Here is an 18,584-nt window from a genome sequence, read left to right on the forward strand (position 1 = left end):
ATGACTGGGCAGGGGCGTGGCCATGGTTGAGCCTGTCAGGGCATAGGCCCACCCTATTCGGAGCCAAGCCCAGCCAATCAGAAAGGCCTTTATTACAGACAGAAATAGTAAAAACATCATATGAAAATATTGTTCTCCTCCTTTTCCTGATTGTAAGATTGCACCCCCAGATCCCAGATTATTTTTGAAATTGAGATTGATGAAACATGCCAACAATATTTGTTCAAATCGGTTAAACATAAAAACGTTAGAACTGTAACCCAGAAATACTGGCTGGTTTCAGACGATCCCGCAGGTGAAGAAGCAGGGTGTGGAGGTCCTGGGCAGGCGTGGTTCCATGTGGTCAGTTGTTGTGAGACCAGTTGGGCGTACTGCCAAATTCTGGTGGAGAAATTAACATTCAATTATCTGACAACAGCACTCGTGCACATTCCTGAAGTCAGCATGCCAATTGAACTCTCCCTCAAAAACTTGAGACATCTGTGGCATTGTGTTGTGGGACAAAACTGCACATTTTAGAGTGGCCTTTTATTTTCCCCAGCACAAGGTGCACCTGTGTAATGATCATGGTGTTTAATCAGCTTCTTGATATGCCACACCTGTCAAGGTGGATGGATTATATTGGAAAAGCAGAAATGCTCACTAACAGGGCCGGAAACAAATTTGTGCACAATATTTTAGAGAAATACGTTTTTGTACATGTGGAACATTTCTGGGATCTTTTATTTCAGCTCATGAAATATGGGACCAACACTTTACATGTTGCGTTTTATATTTTGTTCAGTGTATATATAAACCCTGGATGACTGACGGGAGGGCGTTGTATTGAAGTCACTGGGCAGCCATCTTGGTACTCCTCCTCCATTGTAAAAAAAAATATATATATATATATATTTTAGTTGAACACATTTATTCTATTAGACTCCTTAATGCATATTTTTAAATTATATTATGTGAGCTAGAGTTCTAATGTTACTGTCCCCACTACAACAAAATACTGTGGAATTCCCTTCATTCCTACGGGGAGTACCAATATGGCCGACCCGGTGGCTTCATAGCCTCTCAATGGCAAATGCACAGCGTCGACAATCCAGGGTTTTATATACATCATTGGCTCCTTTCCACTGCGCTCCGGTGCCGCTCCAGGTTTTTCAGGCTGCCACTGACCAGATGCGTTCTAGGTCTCCACTCCACTGGGCTCTTTATACTCTCCGGGTTTTCCAGGCCGCTACCGACCAGAGGCTCTCTAGCAGAAAGATCACATATAAAGTCAGCCCTTTGTAGTGGAAGAGCACAGAGTGACAAGCTATTTCTTGCTTGTAAAAAAAAAAAAAAAACTAAAGGAGACGCGCTGTTATTTGTACCCTTCTGGAGACTAGGGATTTTTCCTATATACCTGTGGGTTGGCGTAGAGATTTATGGAGAGGTCTCACCGGGACTTTAACGCGCTTTTCTCTGGACGTACTTGATTGGAGCGAGAGAGGGGGTTGGCTGAAATTCTTAACTGAAGAAAGAACCGTACTGGTAGCGGGTAACGGGGTTTGCCTGCCTCTGGAAGCTGAAAGGAAATCTGTTAGTTGTCTGCTTCACTGATCGTGAATGTTTTCAGCCTCTCACCCCCCCCAGCTTTTTATGGCTCACAGACTGTCTCTTGGATGAGAAGAAATACTGAAATACATTTTAGGTTTGTGTTTTTAACCATTTTTTTAAATTATTTTTTAAAATGTTTTATCCCTTTTTGCTGGTTTTGTTGTTGTGAGGTGCTGAGAGTTGATTTGCTGTTTTGAGGTAAAAAAATTATCAAACGTTTATTGAAGTGGAGAAAGTTGTCATTCGCGCTGTCGTTTTCCTCCGTCCTGTCACTGTGGATTTGTAATTATAATTTTTTTAGTCTTTTCTCAGGTTTCCTATTTGGTCCGACATGCAAGCACACGATTATATAAGTGTTGTATTTTGCAGAGAAACATGGTCTGTGTACTATAGTAAAACAATTGAATGTAAACACAGTCGAAGGATATATCTTGCAATTATACAAGTTATTGAAGTTGAGTTTTGGTTTTGAATATCTGCTTTGTAAGATCCCGATATTATTCTCCCTGAATCTGACATTTCCTGATTTATGAAACTGTAGATATCCATACCTTCTCTTTTCAAACCACATGAAAGAGCAAAGTAGTATAATTTCAATGTCTGTTTCTGCCTGAGTTAGCAATTTCCTCTGTGCCCTGACACGGCTGTGTACTTTAGCTTTCTCTCGCTCACCAGTTTATACAGAGGCTACAGAGTTTACATATTTTAACATCAACTCTCTCAAACCACAGAAAGAAAACAAGGTTTTGTCGTGGCAGTGGCTGTAACGTCATGTGGCTGGTTGCATTTTTATCTATACTATACTGGTCTGTTCCGGAAGGATGGTAGCTGATATTTAGTCTTTGTTTTTCAGAAGCGGTTCATTAAAGGGCTCAGACAGTACGGCAAGAACTTCTTTAAGATTCGGAAAGAGCTGCTACCCAACAAGGAAACGGTAAGTCACTGTTCCACTGGGGTTTTATTCTAAGACCTCGGCTCTGTACAATCAATGTGTGGTACTGTACAAAGTTGCCTTGTGATTCAGATTTAGCAGTGAAATAATAATAACATAACATAACATAACATAAATATATTGCAGTCAAACTCAAATCAAACTTCTTAGCTATTTTTTTTGCATCAGCTTACAGTCACCACTGTGTACTTCAACATCAACAGTAGGAATGAGTTTGACCAAGGGAAATTACTATATGTAAAGATTTTGGGCATTGCGTGTGTTATATTTGCCCTGAAGGTTTATTGATAAACATGATGTACATCTATTCATCCAACCCACTCTGCTGCAATACTAGTAGAGTATTTTGACCCTCTCAAAACACCATTCATACACGAGAGGAAATATGGATAAATATTTATACTCAACTAAAAAATGTTAATTAATTCATTCATTAGGCCCTAATCTATGGATTTCACATGACTGGGCAGGGGCGCAGCCATGTGTGGGCCTGAGAGGGCATAGGCCCACCCATATGGCAGCCAGGCCCAGATTATCAGAATGAGTTTTTCCCCACAAAAGGGAAAAATACTCCTCGCACTTTTGTCCCCAGCACAAGGTTCACCTGTGTAATGATCATGCTGTTTAATCGGCTTCTTGAGATACCACACTTGTCAGGTGGATGGATTATCTTGGCAAATAAGAAATGCTCACGAACAGGGATGTAAACAAATTTGTGCACAAAAATGTGAGAAATAAGCTTTTTGTGCGTATAGAACATTTCTGGGATCTTTTATTTCAGCTCATGAAACATGGGACCAACATATATTCTTCTTCAGTGTATATTTTTGTATTTATTTGACCTTTGTCCCAATGGGACTCTTAAAATAATGTCTATTTTGCAAGGGATCCCTGCATATAAAGCCTTCAAAGTATTCTTACCCCTTGACCCTATCCACATTTTGTAATGTTACAGCCTACATTTAAATTGGATTAAGTTGAGATGTTGTGTCACTGGCCTACCCAGAATACCCCATAATGTCAAAGTGGAATTATGTTTTTCAAATAAAAAATGAAAAGCTGAAATGTCTTGAGTCAGTAAGTATTCAACCCCTTTGTTATGGCAAGGCTAAATACGTTCAGGAGTGAAAATGTGCTTAACAAGTCACATAATAAGTTGAATGGACTCACTCTGTGTGCAATAATAGTGTTTAACATGATTTTTGAATGACTATCTCATCTCTGTACCCCACACATACAATTATCTGGAAGATCCCTCAGTAGAGCATGAGAATTTCAAACACAAATTCAACCACAAAAGACCAGGGGAGGTTTTCCAATCCCTCGCAAACAAGAGCACCTATTGGTAGGAAGGGTAAAACATTTAAAAATCAGACATTGAATATCCCTTTGAGCTCAAAGTTATTTTTGTTTTTTATTTTACACTTTTTATGGTGTATTAATGCACCCAGTCGCTACAAAGATACAGACGTCCTTCCTAACTTAGTTGCCGTGGAGGAAGGAACCCGGCAACTCAGGCCAATGGTGATTTTAAAACAGTTAGAGTTTAATGGCTGTGATGGGAGAAAACTGAGGATGGATCAACAACATTGTACTTACTCCATAATATTAACCTAATTGACAGAATGAAAAGAAGGAAGCCTGTACAGAATACAAATATTCCAAAACATGCATCCTGTTTGAAACAAAGGCACTAAAGTAAAACTGCAAAAAATGTGGCAAAGAAATGAACTGAATATAAAGCGTTATGTTTTGGACAAATCCAACACAACCCATCACGGAGTACCACTTCATTTTTTTTCAAGTGTGATGGTTGGTGCATCATGTTATGGGTATGCTTGTTATCTGCAATGACTAGGGAGGGTTTTTTTTGTTGATAAAAATGAACAGAATAGAGCTAAGCACAGGCAGAGAAATGAACATTACATTCTCTGGCAACAGCTCTGGACATTCCTGCAGTCAGCATGCCAATTACAACGCTCCCTCAAAACTTCAGACATCTGTGGCATTGTGTGACATCTGTGGCATTGTGTGACATCTGTGGCATTGTGTGACATCTGTGGCATTGTGTGACATCTGTGGCATTGTGTGACATCGGTGGCATTGTGTGACATCGGTGGCATTGTGTGACATCGGTGGCATTGTGTGACATCTGTGGCATTGTGTGACATCGGTGGCATTGTGTGACATCGGTGGCATTGTGTGACATCGGTGGCATTGTGTGACATCGGTGGCATTGTGTGACATCGGTGGCATTGTGTGACATCTGTGGCATTGTGTGACATCTGTGGCATTGTGTGACAAAACTGCACATTTTCAGCTCATGAAACATGGTCACCAACACTTTACATGTTGCGTTTACATATTAGTTCAGTGTAATCTTTAAATGACTAAAACCAAATGGTAATGGATCTACATTTATACCATTCCTTGACTGTGTCCAGCTTGTTGCGAATCCCCTAAATTAAAGCTAGACAGTCGGGGAGTATCTAAGATTCCCAAAAAGCGATGGGATAGAGGACTATCTGCACATTTTTTTCTTATTATGTCTGAGGAAATATAACACATTGTCAGTGCGGCCCTCCGGACCTCGTTGAAGACTGAATGTGGCCCTCCCCCCTGGGGCAAAATGAGTTTGATATACACCAGGGGTGTCAATCTAAGGGAGGAGGAGAGGGTAGTGGTGACTGGAGGTGGATGAGGAAGGTGGATGAGGAAGGTGGGTGAGGAAGGTGGGTGAGGAAGGTGGATGAGGAAGGTGGGTGAGGAAGGTGTGTGAGGAAGGTGGTTGAGGAAGGTGGATGAGGAAGGTGGGTGAGGAAGGTGGGTGAGGAAGGTGGGTGAGGAAGGTGGATGAGGAAGGTGGATGAGGAAGGTGGGTGAGGAAGGTGGGTGAGGAAGGTGGATGAGGAAGGTGGATGAGGAAGGTGGGTGAGGAAGGTGGGTGAGGAAGGTGGATGAGGAAGGTGGGTGAGGAAGGTGGGTGAGGAAGGTGGATGAGGAAGGTGGGTGAGGAAGGTGGTTGAGGAAGGTGGATGAGGAAGGTGGATGAGGAAGGTGGATGAGGAAGGTGGGTGAGGAAGGTGGGTGAGGAAGGTGGATGAGGAAGGTGGGTGAGGAAGGTGGGTGAGGAAGGTGGGTGAGGAAGGTGGATGAGGAAGGTGGGTGAGGAAGGTGGATGAGGAAGGTGGGTGAGGAAGGTGGATGAGGAAGGTGGATGAGGAAGGTGGGTGAGGAAGGTGGGTGAGGAAGGTGGGTGAGGAAGGTGGTTGAGGAAGGTGGGTGAGGAAGGTGGATGAGGAAGGTGGATGAGGAAGGTGGGTGAGGAAGGTGGATGAGGAAGGTGGATGAGGGAGGTGGATGAGGAAGGTGGATGAGGAAGGTGGGTGAGGAAGGTGGATGAGGAAGGTGGATGAGGAAGGTGGGTGAGGAAGGTGGATGAGGAAGGTGGGTGAGGAAGGTGGATGAGGAAGGTGGGTGAGGAAGGTGGGTGAGGAAGGTGGATGAGGAAGGTGGATGAGGAAGGTGGGTGAGGAAGGTGGATGAGGAAGGTGGGTGAGGAAGGTGGGTGAGGAAGGTGGGTGAGGAAGGTAGATGAGGAAGGTGGGTGAGGAAGGTGGATGAGGAAGGTGGATGAGGAAGGTGGGTGAGGAAGGTGGGTGAGGAAGGTGGGTGAGGAAGGTGGGGGTAAGCTCAATATAGACTGAACCACAGCTACAGTAAAAAGAGTTTAAAAACTCTGGTTGTGATTGAACTGGATTTTGTGCTAAAAGCCTGCTGTACTCTCACACACACACACACACACACACACACACACACTGCTCTCCTCTCTGAGCAAGTGGCACTGCTACTCAATACCCAGAGGAAAGCTCAATTTATTTTCCCTAACAGAAATATCTCCTCTTTCTCTCGCTCTCTCTAAACCTCACCTCCTTTCAATCTCACTGTTCCCTTCCTTCACTCTCTTCACTCCCACAACACGGTCTATGGAGCATAACCATCTTCAAGATTTTTGTAAAGTAGCTTTAAGATTTCTTTTCTCTCTCTCTGTCGTCCTCACCACACACACACACACTGACATATAATATTTTAGTAATTCCATGGGCACGCCAAGCCACAGGAGAAGAAGGATGGAGCGCCTCATATTAAATGCGGTGTGGTTGTTTCTATAACATTTATTTCTTCCAAGGTCTGGATACCACCACACTACTGTACTGAGTCACATCGCAGCCCAGCCAACAGAGCAGGGAGTAGGGCCTTCTATAAACGTCCTCTGGGCTTATAGCCAGATCCACACAGAGACATCCAGAGGGCTACAGTGTTCCTGCCTCTCTTCCTCCCTTAATTCCTCGCTTCCTGCTAGTATTAGCTGGACGGCTTTTTAAAAGAGCTATAGTGATTCTCCTCGACTCACTCTCGTTCCTCTGGTCTGATTCTGCTTGACTCACTCCTCTGGTCTGATTCTCCTTGACTCACTCCTCTGGTCTGATTCTCCTTGACTCACTCCTCTGGTATGATTCTCCTTGACTCACTCCTCTGGTCTGATTCTCCTTGACTCACTCCTCTGGTATGATTCTCCTTGACTCACTCCTCTGGTCTGATTCTCCTTGACTCACTCCTCTGGTATGATTCTCCTTGACTCACTCCTCTGGTATGATTCTCCTTGACTCACTCCTCTGGTCTGATTCTCCTTGACTCACTCCTCTGGTATGATTCTCCTTGACTCACTCCTCTGGTATGATTCTCCTTGACTCACTCTCGTTCCTCTGGTATGATTCTCCTTGACTCACTCTCACTCCTCTGGTATGATTCTCCTTGACTCACTCTCGTTCCTCTGGTATGATTCTCCTTGACTCACTCTCACTCCTCTGGTATGATTCTCCTTGACTCACTCTCGTTCCTGCTTCTTCCTCGGAGTCTCGCTCCCTTTTTTCCTGCCAGCCCTCAGTGTTAACTTGGCCGCCTTTAAAGAGTGCTACGGTGTTCCTGCATGTCCCTCCCTCCCTCCTTCTCCCTCTTTCTCTCTCCCTCCCTCTGTCCTTCCCGTAGCTCATTATCTGGGCCTGACCTAGGCCGCTCCTAAAGCGCCAGCACGGCTAGCGAAGGCAGTGCCAAGTCTAAGCACCCAGCGCTGTGTCAACACACCAGGCCTGACTAGCGTTTAGGAATGCTTTATATAAAGACACATAAAGGCCTGGAGCAGAGTGTGTGTGTGTGTGTGTGGGGGGGGTTGTCCCTCTCTGTCAAACTGTCGGGCGATCTGACAGTCTGTACAGGACTGTCTCTGTTGCAACCATTTCCTCCAGTACACAGAGGGAGGGGGGGGGGGGCGTCATGGAACATGAGCTGGGTTCTGCTCAACACTGTTCAAACAACTAAATTCTCTGAAATGGCAGATTGCAGATAAAAAATTTGCTTGATATTTTTCCACTTTAAATGGTATTGTAAAAAATAAAATAAATCAAAAATTGCTGTACAAGTATTGCTTTCAAATATGATTAATATTATTTAGCCGTCTTCTTTTGAGAGGGTGTCTATTTTAATAAATCCATTGAATATACATCCTAAAATATAAATACATTATTTATTCGTTCAGGCGCAGGTTCTGTCATTAAAACAATGTGTTATTTTGAAACAGACCAAGCTTTTTTGATCCAGGTTTCATCTCTTTCCTAACCTCCACTTCGTTATGGAGCTGACGTAGGGTCTTCATCACGACACCGTTACGAAAATAATAACAATCCTATTTTCTCTTTTTCATATTTCACAACCTTTACGTGGGCTTTTAGTTGCCTTTACGCGATTGAGCAAAATAACAGGCCTACTCTTGATTTAGGCTACATTATTTTCACATTATTGCACATTATTACACATTATTACGCATTATTTACACATTATCGCACATTATTGCACATAATTACACATGATTGTACATTATTGCACATTATTTACGCATTATTGCACATAATTACACATTATCGCACATAATTACACATTATCGCACATTATTACACATTATCGCACATTGTTACACATTGTTTGCACATTATCACACATTATTTACACATTATCGCACGTTATTGCACATTATTACATGCCAAAAATGTTTCTGATCAGTGATCAATGAGCAAACAAATAGATGAGCTACACCACCTCCACTTATTTTGCCAAAGCTAGAAAACCAAATAGCCAAATATAGAGGGAGATTTTAGTGAAACAAAATCACATTGAATGATTATCAGACAATTCTCAGGCTTACGGTCAGGAGGATGGCCTAGTAGACTAAGCAACTGAAAATGTATAATGTCGTATGTCACAGGAGAGCCATTTGAACGTACTTTTTTTTATATATCAAAAATCTGCTTTTTTTGGGGTAGAAATGCCTTCTGGAACATGTGAACTTTCATGTACCTTAACAATCTTGTATGCCATAAAATTGTTACATTTTAGCCTAGTTGGTTTAGCCACTGTCTCTTTGAGTTGGTCAGTATGTGTAAGTAATATTGTCTTAACGCTGATTTAAAAATGTTTTAAAAAATATATATATATATTGCGTAGAAAAACTGCATAAGTGTTGCTCTCCACTTTCTGGAGGACCGAGTTTAGAAATCAGTGGAATTAGAGTATGATAGTTTAGGAGATGGAGAAAACACCTGTCTCCGGATTATATCTTCAAACTAAAGGCAACCATGGCATCTGTGACAGAGGTAGAACGGTCCATCCATGTATACGGGTAAGATAGTCCAGCTAGCTACATTTTCAGATATTACACGTTTCTAATTATGTCAGAAAGTTGTTTTCAATTCAAGATGGTGTACCGTTAGCTGGCTGGCTAGCTAGCGTTACGTGTATGATCTGTGTAGTAATATTATTTGTATTTCAGAGCCATTTGCTTTTCTATTTCTAGCTTCGTGTTAGCTAGCTAGCTAACATTGAACCTGGTTGGTTAACTACCTGCAGATTCACGCAGGGTAGTAACGTCATGAGTTGTTGGGATTATGGTTCATTGTTTAGCTAGCTAGCTACATGTCTTTAACAAAAGACTCCACTATGCAGGTATCCATTTCAATAGAATGTTCATGATGTCACTGCGACATCTGTTGAAAGACGTGGGCTGGTAAATTCGCTCTGGCTATCTACTCTGATTTCTGAGTGTGCCAGAGTGCATAATAACTGACGAATTTACAAACGCTCAACACCTGTTGAATATGGCCAGTGTCAGTAAACGTTTGCAAAAAAAAAGCATACATTGTTGACAGTAGCACAGTTGCAGTCACCAATGCTCTGGATAGCATGAAAACAGCCTAACCAACTCTGCTATGGCGAGTAAAATGGTCAGTGAGCCTGATTTTTATTTTATTTTTAATATATACTTACCCATCTACACAAAATACCCCATAATGACAAAGTGAAAACATGTTTTTTATGTTTGTAAATTTATTGAAAATGAAATGCAACAATATCTAATTTACATTTACACCCCTGTATTTACACCCCTGAATAAATGTTTTGTAAATGCAACTTTGGCAGTGATTATAGCGGAGTGTCTTTCTGGGTAAGTCTCTGAAGCCAAGTGACCAAAATTGGAATTGTGTGTGTTCAGAAAGCAGTCATTTAATGACATAGCTACACTAGTAATGACGGGTGTGTGCACATTCACTCATTTGTAAACAATTAACAAGCTAGTTCGCTACCACATGATCTTGTTAAACTGTCAACAGAGTAGCTAGCCAAATAACAGATTTCACCTTTCAGACACGATGGCAACACCCATACGTAGCACGCGCTCCAGCAGGTGTATCTCACTGATCATCCCTAAACTGCCTGGTTAAATAAAGGTGAAATAAAAATAAAATAAATTTAAAAAACGTCACATTGCCAGCAATCAGGTTTGAAAGGTGGATTGAAATGGGCTTTGTGGCTGTTCTGACTACAGGAAAAATAACCTATTTGAAATTGGATATGCCCTTAAAAAAAGGTATTTGAGTCACTAAAGCGCTTTCCACACCTGGATTTTTCAACATTTTCCCATTATTATTATTTAAAAAATTATTCAAGCTTTATCAAATTGGTTGTTGATTATTGCTAGACAACCATTTTCAGGTCTTTCCTGAAATGTTCCAAGTAGATTTACGTCAAAACTGTAATTCCGCCACCCAAGAACATTCACTGTCGTCTTGGTAACCAACTCAAGTGTAGATTTGGCTTTGTGTTTTAGGTTGTTGTCCTGCTGAATGGTGAATTCATCTCCCAGTGTCTGGTGGAAAGCAGACTGAACCAGGTTTTCCTCTAGGTGTTTGCCTGTGTTTAGCTCCATTTGGGTTATTTGATTTATCCTGAAAAACTCCCCAGTCCTTAACGATTACATACCCATAACATGATACAGCCACCTCTATGCTTGACAAATGGAGAGTGCTACTAGTGTTGGAATTGGATTTGCCCCGAACACAACAGTTTGTTGTCATGACAAAAAGTTCATTACTTGGCTTTTTCTTTTTTCAGTATTAGTGCCTTGTTTTGGATTTTTTTTTTTTTACTGTCTTCCCATATTTCACTTTGTTAATTAACTTATTATTATGGAGTAACTACAATGTTGATACATCCTCAATTTTCTCCTATCACAACCATTGAACTCTAACTGTTTTAATGTCACCATTGGCCCTATGGTGAAATCCCAGAGAGGTTTCCTTCCTCTCCGGCAACTGAGTTAGGAAGGACGCCTGTATCTTTGTTGTGACTTGGTGTATTGATACACCATTCAAAGTATAATTTTACTGAACAAAAATATAAACGCAGCATGTAAAGCGTCGGTCCCTTGTTTCATGAGCTGAAATGTAAAAATACCAGAAATGTTCCATACGCACAAAAGGTTTCTTGCAAATTTTGGACACTAATTTGTTTACATCCCTGTTAGTGAGCATTTCTCCTTTGCCAATATTATCCATCCACCTGACAGGTGTGGCATATCAAGATGATTAAACAGCATGAAGGGCACTTATTGGTAGATGGCGCCCTTCAAACAAACAAAAAAAAGCAGACATTGAATATCCCTTTGAGCACAGCTAAGTTATTACACTGAACAAGAAATATAAACACAAACATGCAACAATTTCAAAGATTTTTTTTTCTGAGTTACTATTCATATAAGGAAATCAGCTAATGGAAATTATTTCATTAGGCTCTAGTCTGTGGATTTCACATGACTGGGAATGCAGATATGTATCTGTTAGTCACAGATACCCTTTTTTTGAAGGTATCTGGTGTGACCACCATTTTCTTAGTGCAGCGTGACACATCTCCTTCGCATAGAGTTGATCAGGCTGTTGATTGGGGCCTGTGGAATTTTGTCCTAATACTCTTCAATGGCTGTACGAAGTTGCTGGATATTGGTGGGAACTGGAACACACTAACGTACACTTTGATCCAGAGCATCCCAAACATGCTCAATGGGTGACATGTCTGGTGAGTATGCAGGCCATGGAAGCACTGAACTGGGACATTTTCAGCTTCCAGGAATTGCGACATGAGGCTGTGCATTATCATGCTGAAACATGAGGTGATGGCGGTGTATGAATGGCACGACAATGGGCCTCAGGATCTCGTCACGGTATCTCAGTGCATTAAAATTGCCACCAATAAAATGCAATTGTGTTCGTTGTCCGTAGTTAATGTCTGCCCTTATCATAACCCCACCACCACCATGGGGCACTCTGTTAACAACGTTGATATCAGCAAACCGCTCGCCCACACGACGCCATACACGCTGTCTGCCATCTGCCCCGTACAGTTGAAACCAGGATTCATCCGTGGAGAGCACACTTCTTCAGCGTTCCAGTGGCAATCGAAGGAGAGCATTTGCCCATTGAAGTCAGTTACGACGCCGATCTGCAGTCAGGTCAAGGCCCTGGTGAGGACGACAAGCACGCAGATGAGCTTCCTTGAGACGGTTTCTGACAGCTTGTGCGGATATTCTTCGGGTTGTGCAAACCCAGTTTCATCAGCTGTCCGGGTGGTTCGTCTCAGATGATCCCGCAGGTGAAGAAGCCGGATGTGGAGGTCCTGGGCTGGCGTGGTTACAGGTGGTCTGTTGTTGTGAAGCCGGTTGGACATAGTGCCAAATTCTGTAAAATTATGTTGGAGAGAAATTAACGTTTTTATCTGGCAACAGCTCTGGTGGATAAAGCTACGGTCATCATGCCAATTGCTTTAGAGGCGGCTTATGGTAGAGAAATGAACATGTCATTTTCTGGCTCTGGTGGACATTCCTGCAGTCAAGATGCCAATTGCACGCTCCCTCAACTTGAGACATCTGTGGCTTTGTGTTGTGGGACAAAACTGCACATTTCATCAGTTGTCCGGGTGGCTGGTCTCAGACGATCCCGCAGGTGACGAAGCCAGATGTAGATGTCCTGGGCTGGTGTGGTTAAACGTGGTCTGCGGTTGTGAGGCCGGTTAGATGTACTGCCAAATTCTCTGAAAACAACGTTGGATGCCGCTTAATGTAGAGAAATGAATACAAAATTATCTGGCAACAGCTCTGGTGGATAAAGCTACAGTCAGCATGCCAATTACAACGCTCCCTCAACTTGAGACATCTGTGGCATTGTGTTGTGGGACAAAACTGAACATTTTAGAGTGGCCTTTTATTGTCCCCAGTACAAAGTGAACCTGTTTAATGATCATGGTGGTTAATCAGCTTCTTGATAGGCCACACCTGTCAGGTGGATGAATTATATTGGCAAAGGAGAAATGCACAAAATAGTTGTGAATGGAACATTTCTGGGGTCTTTTATTTAAGGTCATGAAACATGGAACCAACACTTTAAATGTAGAAGTTTTTTTTGTTCCGTAAAGTTACCACACGCGGGTAAGCTATTGCTTCAAATGCATTTCAACAATTGGATGACATTGAGAGTTCGTAAGCAACAATTTGATATGCTTTCAATGGCATTAGCCTACTTTATTCCAATATTTTGGTCAGTCAGTGATATTTATTCCCACAGTAGTTCTTTATGTATCCATCCAGTAGTGGTTCAGAAAACAGTGATGGGCTATGGGAAGAGATAGACGAAGTGACACGCGTTGCCATGTTTACAACTGCCAGGAGGATGGTAAACCCGGGGCGCTGCCAAGCAACAGCTTAGTGACGGGCGCTGCCTAGCAACCATCAAGAGTTTAGAGAGTAGTGCGTGCCAAAGACTTCTCAGTATTACACGCTACGTTACATACTAAACCATAGGAAGAACTTTACCAAAATGATTCCGCGGACATTTGGCTTTGATATCGGCAATAACTTTGATAAAGGAGTCTTGATGAAGAGTCGTAAAAATAACGTGAACCTGAAAACAAATTAAGGTTGCTTGTTCTATGGAAAGTGTCACCCAGTCTATTGGTTTTATTTCTCCTGTTTTAGGTAAAGGGCGTCGTCTCCTAACATTCTCTCCCTTTGACTCAGAGACCACTAGGCTGCAGCTGCTTTTAGGACAGCGAGAACTACAGGATACTTGAACTGCAAACAAAGACAGTTTAACACTTACCAGTTATCTGCTGCAACAACACCACTGTGTTCTACCACTGTGTTCTACCACTGTGTTCTACCACTGTGTTCTACCACTGTGTTCTACCATGGTGTTCTACCACTGTGTTCTACCACTGTGTTCTACTACTGTGTTCTACCACTGTGTTCTACCACTGTGTTCTACCACCGTGTTCTACCACCGTGTTCTACCACCGTGTGAGAAGGTTGTGCACACAGCCGCCGCCACCCCCCCAGGCCCGGCTGCTGTTCCGTTGTCTTCACATCCTCTCAGCCTCAGCAGATGTTTGCCCCTGTGCCATGACCTGTAGATCTGTAAACACACGTCAGATTGGTTAATACTGCCATGTCTTCACCCCAGCAGTCAGCCAGCCAGTCCACAGCCTTGGGGTCATTACAAATACTTTCATTCAGGCACCAATTTAACCAGCTAAAACAAGAGAAGTGTTCCCTCCACTCTAGGAGACACTATGTAGGGAATACGGTGCTGTTATGGACACACACTATGTAGGGAATACGGTGCTGTTATGGACACACACTAGGAGGGAATACGGTGCCATTATGGACACACACTAGGAGGGAATACGGTGCTGTTATGGACACACACTAGGAGGGAATACGGTGCTGTTATGGACACACTAGGAGACACTATGTAGGGAATACGGTGCTGTTATGGACACACTAGGAGACACTATGTAGGGAATACGGTGCCATTATGGACACACACTAGGAGGGAATACGGTGCTGTTATGGACACACACTAGGAGGGAATATGGTGCTGTTATGGACACACACTAGGAGGGAATACGGTGCTGTTATGGACACACACTAGGAGGGAATACGGTGCTGTTATGGACACACTAGGAGACACTATGTAGGGAATACGGTGCCATTATGGACACACACTAGGAGGGAATACGGTGCTGTTATGGACACACACTAGGAGGGAATATGGTGCTGTTATGGACACACACTAGGAGGGAATACGGTGCTGTTATGGACACACACTAGGAGGGAATACGGTGCTGTTATGGACACACACTAGGAGGGAATACGGTGCTGTTATGAACACACTAGGAGGGAATACAGTGCTGTTATGGACACACACTAGGAGACACTATGTAGGGAATATGGTGCTGTTATGGACACACTGTAGATTCTTTAAAGTAGCCACCCTTCGCCTTGACGACAGCTTTGCACACTCTTGGCATTTTCTCAACCAGCTTCACTTGGAATGCTTTTCCAACAGTCTTGAAGGAGTTCCCACATATGCTGAGCACTTGTTGACTGTTTTTCCTTCACTCTGCAGACCAACTCATCCCAAATCATCTCAATTGGCTTGTGGTTGGGTGATTGTGGAGGCCTGGTCATCTGATGCAGCACTCCATAACTCTCCTTATTGGTCAAATAGCCTTTACACAGCCTGGAGGTGTGTTGGGTAATTTGTCCTGTTGAAAAACAAATGATAGTCCCACTAAGCACAACCCAGATGGGATGGTGTGTCGCTGTGGTAGCCATGGTGATTATGTGTTCCTTGAATTCTAAATAAATCTCTGACAGTGTCATCAGGAAAGCACCCCCACACCATCTCCTACGTGCTTCACTGTGGGATCCACACATGCGGAGATCATCCTTTCACCTACTCTGCGTCTCACAAAGACACGGTGGTTGGAAACAAAAATGTAAAATTTGGACTCATCAGACCAAAGGACAAATTTTCACGGGTCTAATGTCCATTGCTCATGTTTATTTGCCCGAGCAGATCTCTTCTTCATATTGGTGTCCTTTAGTAGTGGTTTCTTTGGAGCAAATAGACCATAAAGGCCTGATTCATGCAGTCTCCTCTGAACAGTCGATGTTGAGATGTGTCCGTTACTTGAGCTCTGTGAGGTGCAGTTAACTCTAATGAACTTATCCTCTGCAGCAGAGGTACCTCTGGGTCTAACGTTCCTTGTGGCGGTCTTCATGAGAGCCAGTTTCATCATAGCGCTTGATGGTTTTTGCCACTTTTGCACTTGAAGAAACTTCTTTACATGTTCCGGGTTTGACTGACCTTCATGTCTTAAAGTAATGACTGTCGTTTCATTTAGCTTATTTGAGATGTTCATGCCATAACATGGACTTGGTCTTTTACCAAATAGGGCTATCTTCTATATACCAACCCTACCTTGTCACAACACAACTGATTAGCTCAAACGCATTAAGAAGGAAAGAAATTCCACAAATGAACTTTTAACAAGGCACGCCTGTTAATTGAAATGCATTCCAGGTGACTACCTCATGAAACAGGTTGAGAGTGACAAGAGTGTGCAAAGCTGTCATCAAGGCAAAGGGTAGCTACTTTGAAGAATCTCAACATTTTAAATATATTTTTGATTTAACACTTTTTTTTTTTGGTTACTATATGATTCACATATGTGTTATATCATCGTTTTGATGTCTTCACTATTATTCTACAATGACGAAAATAGTCAATATGAAGAAAAACCCTTGAATGAGTAAGTGTGTCCAAACTTTTGACTGACACACCTATTTAAAACCAATATTCCTTTAACCCTGCCACCCCCCCTCGTAATTGGAGTAAACTAATGAACAACAACACTTAGGCTTCTACTTCCAGGTTATCCACACTATACACATTTTACGGACACAATCTATTTTACATTAGTTATATTTTGTTTAATGCCGTCCTTCCTCGAACCTCCCATCTATTTCTGAAGACCGTCCAGTTTGACTTCTATTTGCCATATAGTTTTCAACTGTGCTGTGATGCTTCACGGAAGTTCTGAACCTTTCTATTCTCATTCGTTTTTTTTTATAGATTGTAAATTAAACAAATATTTTTCATAAGTATTATTATATTATTGATCGATTTGACAAAAACTTTTCAAATCACCCTGTACTGCTATCTGCAGCGTTAGCTCCATGTAAATGTCCCTAGTTGCTTTCCAAAGAGATATCCAGAATTATAACATACTCTGGTTCCCGGAAACATGGCTAGCTTGGGACATGCTGTCAGAGTCAATACAGTTAGCTGGGGACACGCTGTCAGAGTCAATACAGTTAGCTTGGGACACGCTGTCAGAGTCAATACAGTTAGCTTGGGACACGCTGTCAGAGTCAATACAGTTAGCTTGGGACGTGCTGTCAGAGTCAATACAGTTAGCTTGGGACACGCTGTCAGAGTCAATACAGTTAGCTTGGGACACGCTGTCAGAGTCAATACAGTTAGCTGGGGACACGCTGTCAGAGTCAATACAGTTAGCTTGGGACGTGCTGTCAGAGTCAATACAGCTAGCTTGGGACGTGCTGTCAGAGTCAATACAGCTAGCTTGGGACGTGCTGTCAGAGTCAATACAGTTAGCTTGGGACACGCTGTCAGAGTCAATACAGTTAGCTGGGGACACGCTGTCAGAGTCAATACAGTTAGCTTGGGACACGCTGTCAGAGTCAATACAGTTAGCTTGGGACACGCTGTCAGAGTCAATACAGTTAGCTTGGGACACGCTGTCAGAGTCAATACAGTTAGCTTGGGACACGCTGTCAGAGTCAATACAGTTAGCTTGGGACACGCTGTCAGAGTCAATACAGTTAGCTTGGGACACGCTGTCAGAGTCAATACAGTTAGCTGGGGACACGCTGTCAGAGTCAATACAGTTAGCTGGGGACACGCTGTCAGAGTCAATACAGTTAGCTGGGGACACGCTGTCAGTCAATACAGTTAGCTGGGGACGTGCTGTCAGAGTCAATACAGTTAGCTGGGGACACGCTGTCAGAGTCAATACAGTTAGCTGGGGACGTGCTGTCAGAGTCAATACAGTTAGCTTGGGACGTGCTGTCAGAGTCAATACAGTTAGCTGGGGACACGCTGTCAGAGTCAATACAGTTAGCTTGGGACACGCTGTCAGAGTCAATACAGTTAGCTTGGGACGTGCTGTCAGAGTCAATACAGTTAGCTGTGGACATGTTGTCAGAGTCAATACAGTTAGCTGGGGACATGCTGTCAGAGTCAATACAGTTAGCTGGGGACACGCTGTCAGAGTCAATACAGCCAGCTGGGGACACGCTGTCAGAGTCAATACAGTTAGCTGGGGACACGCTGTCAGAGTCAATACAGCCAGCTGGGGACACGCTGTCAGAGTCAATACAGCCAATGGGATTTTCAGTGCATCGCGCCGACAGGAACAAACATCTCTCCGGTAAGAAGAAGGGCAGGGATATATGTTTCATGATTAACGACTCATGGTGTTATTGTAACAACACACAAGAGCTCAATCAAATGCCAACCGTATTATCTCCCAAGAGAACTCTCCTCGGTTATTGTCACAGCCGTGCTTATCCTCCCCGCAAGCGGATACCAAGACGGCCATCAAGGAACTTCACTGGACTTTATGCAAACTGGAAACCATATATCCCGAGGCTGCATTTAATATAGCTGGGGATTTTAACAAAGCTAATTTGAGAACAAGGCTACCTAAATTCTATCAGCATATCAATTGCAGTACA

General features: G+C 42.9%; 1 protein-coding gene across 8 annotated transcripts in view; it reads left to right on the top strand.

The window, feature by feature from the left end:
- LOC109879797 (arginine-glutamic acid dipeptide repeats protein) overlaps window positions 1-18,584 on the top strand; it is a 327,004-nt gene that overhangs the window by 273,374 nt on the left and 35,046 nt on the right. For all 8 annotated transcript variants that reach the window (XM_031803817.1, XM_031803818.1, XM_031803820.1 and 5 more), the window contains one exon: window positions 2,444-2,524. In XM_031803817.1, the coding sequence (XP_031659677.1) occupies window positions 2,444-2,524 (81 nt within the window). The remainder of the gene's footprint in view (window positions 1-2,443; window positions 2,525-18,584) is intronic.

Source organism: Oncorhynchus kisutch, linkage group LG24, assembly GCF_002021735.2.
Source record: "Oncorhynchus kisutch isolate 150728-3 linkage group LG24, Okis_V2, whole genome shotgun sequence".
In the NCBI taxonomy this organism is placed as follows: domain Eukaryota; kingdom Metazoa; phylum Chordata; class Actinopteri; order Salmoniformes; family Salmonidae; genus Oncorhynchus; species Oncorhynchus kisutch.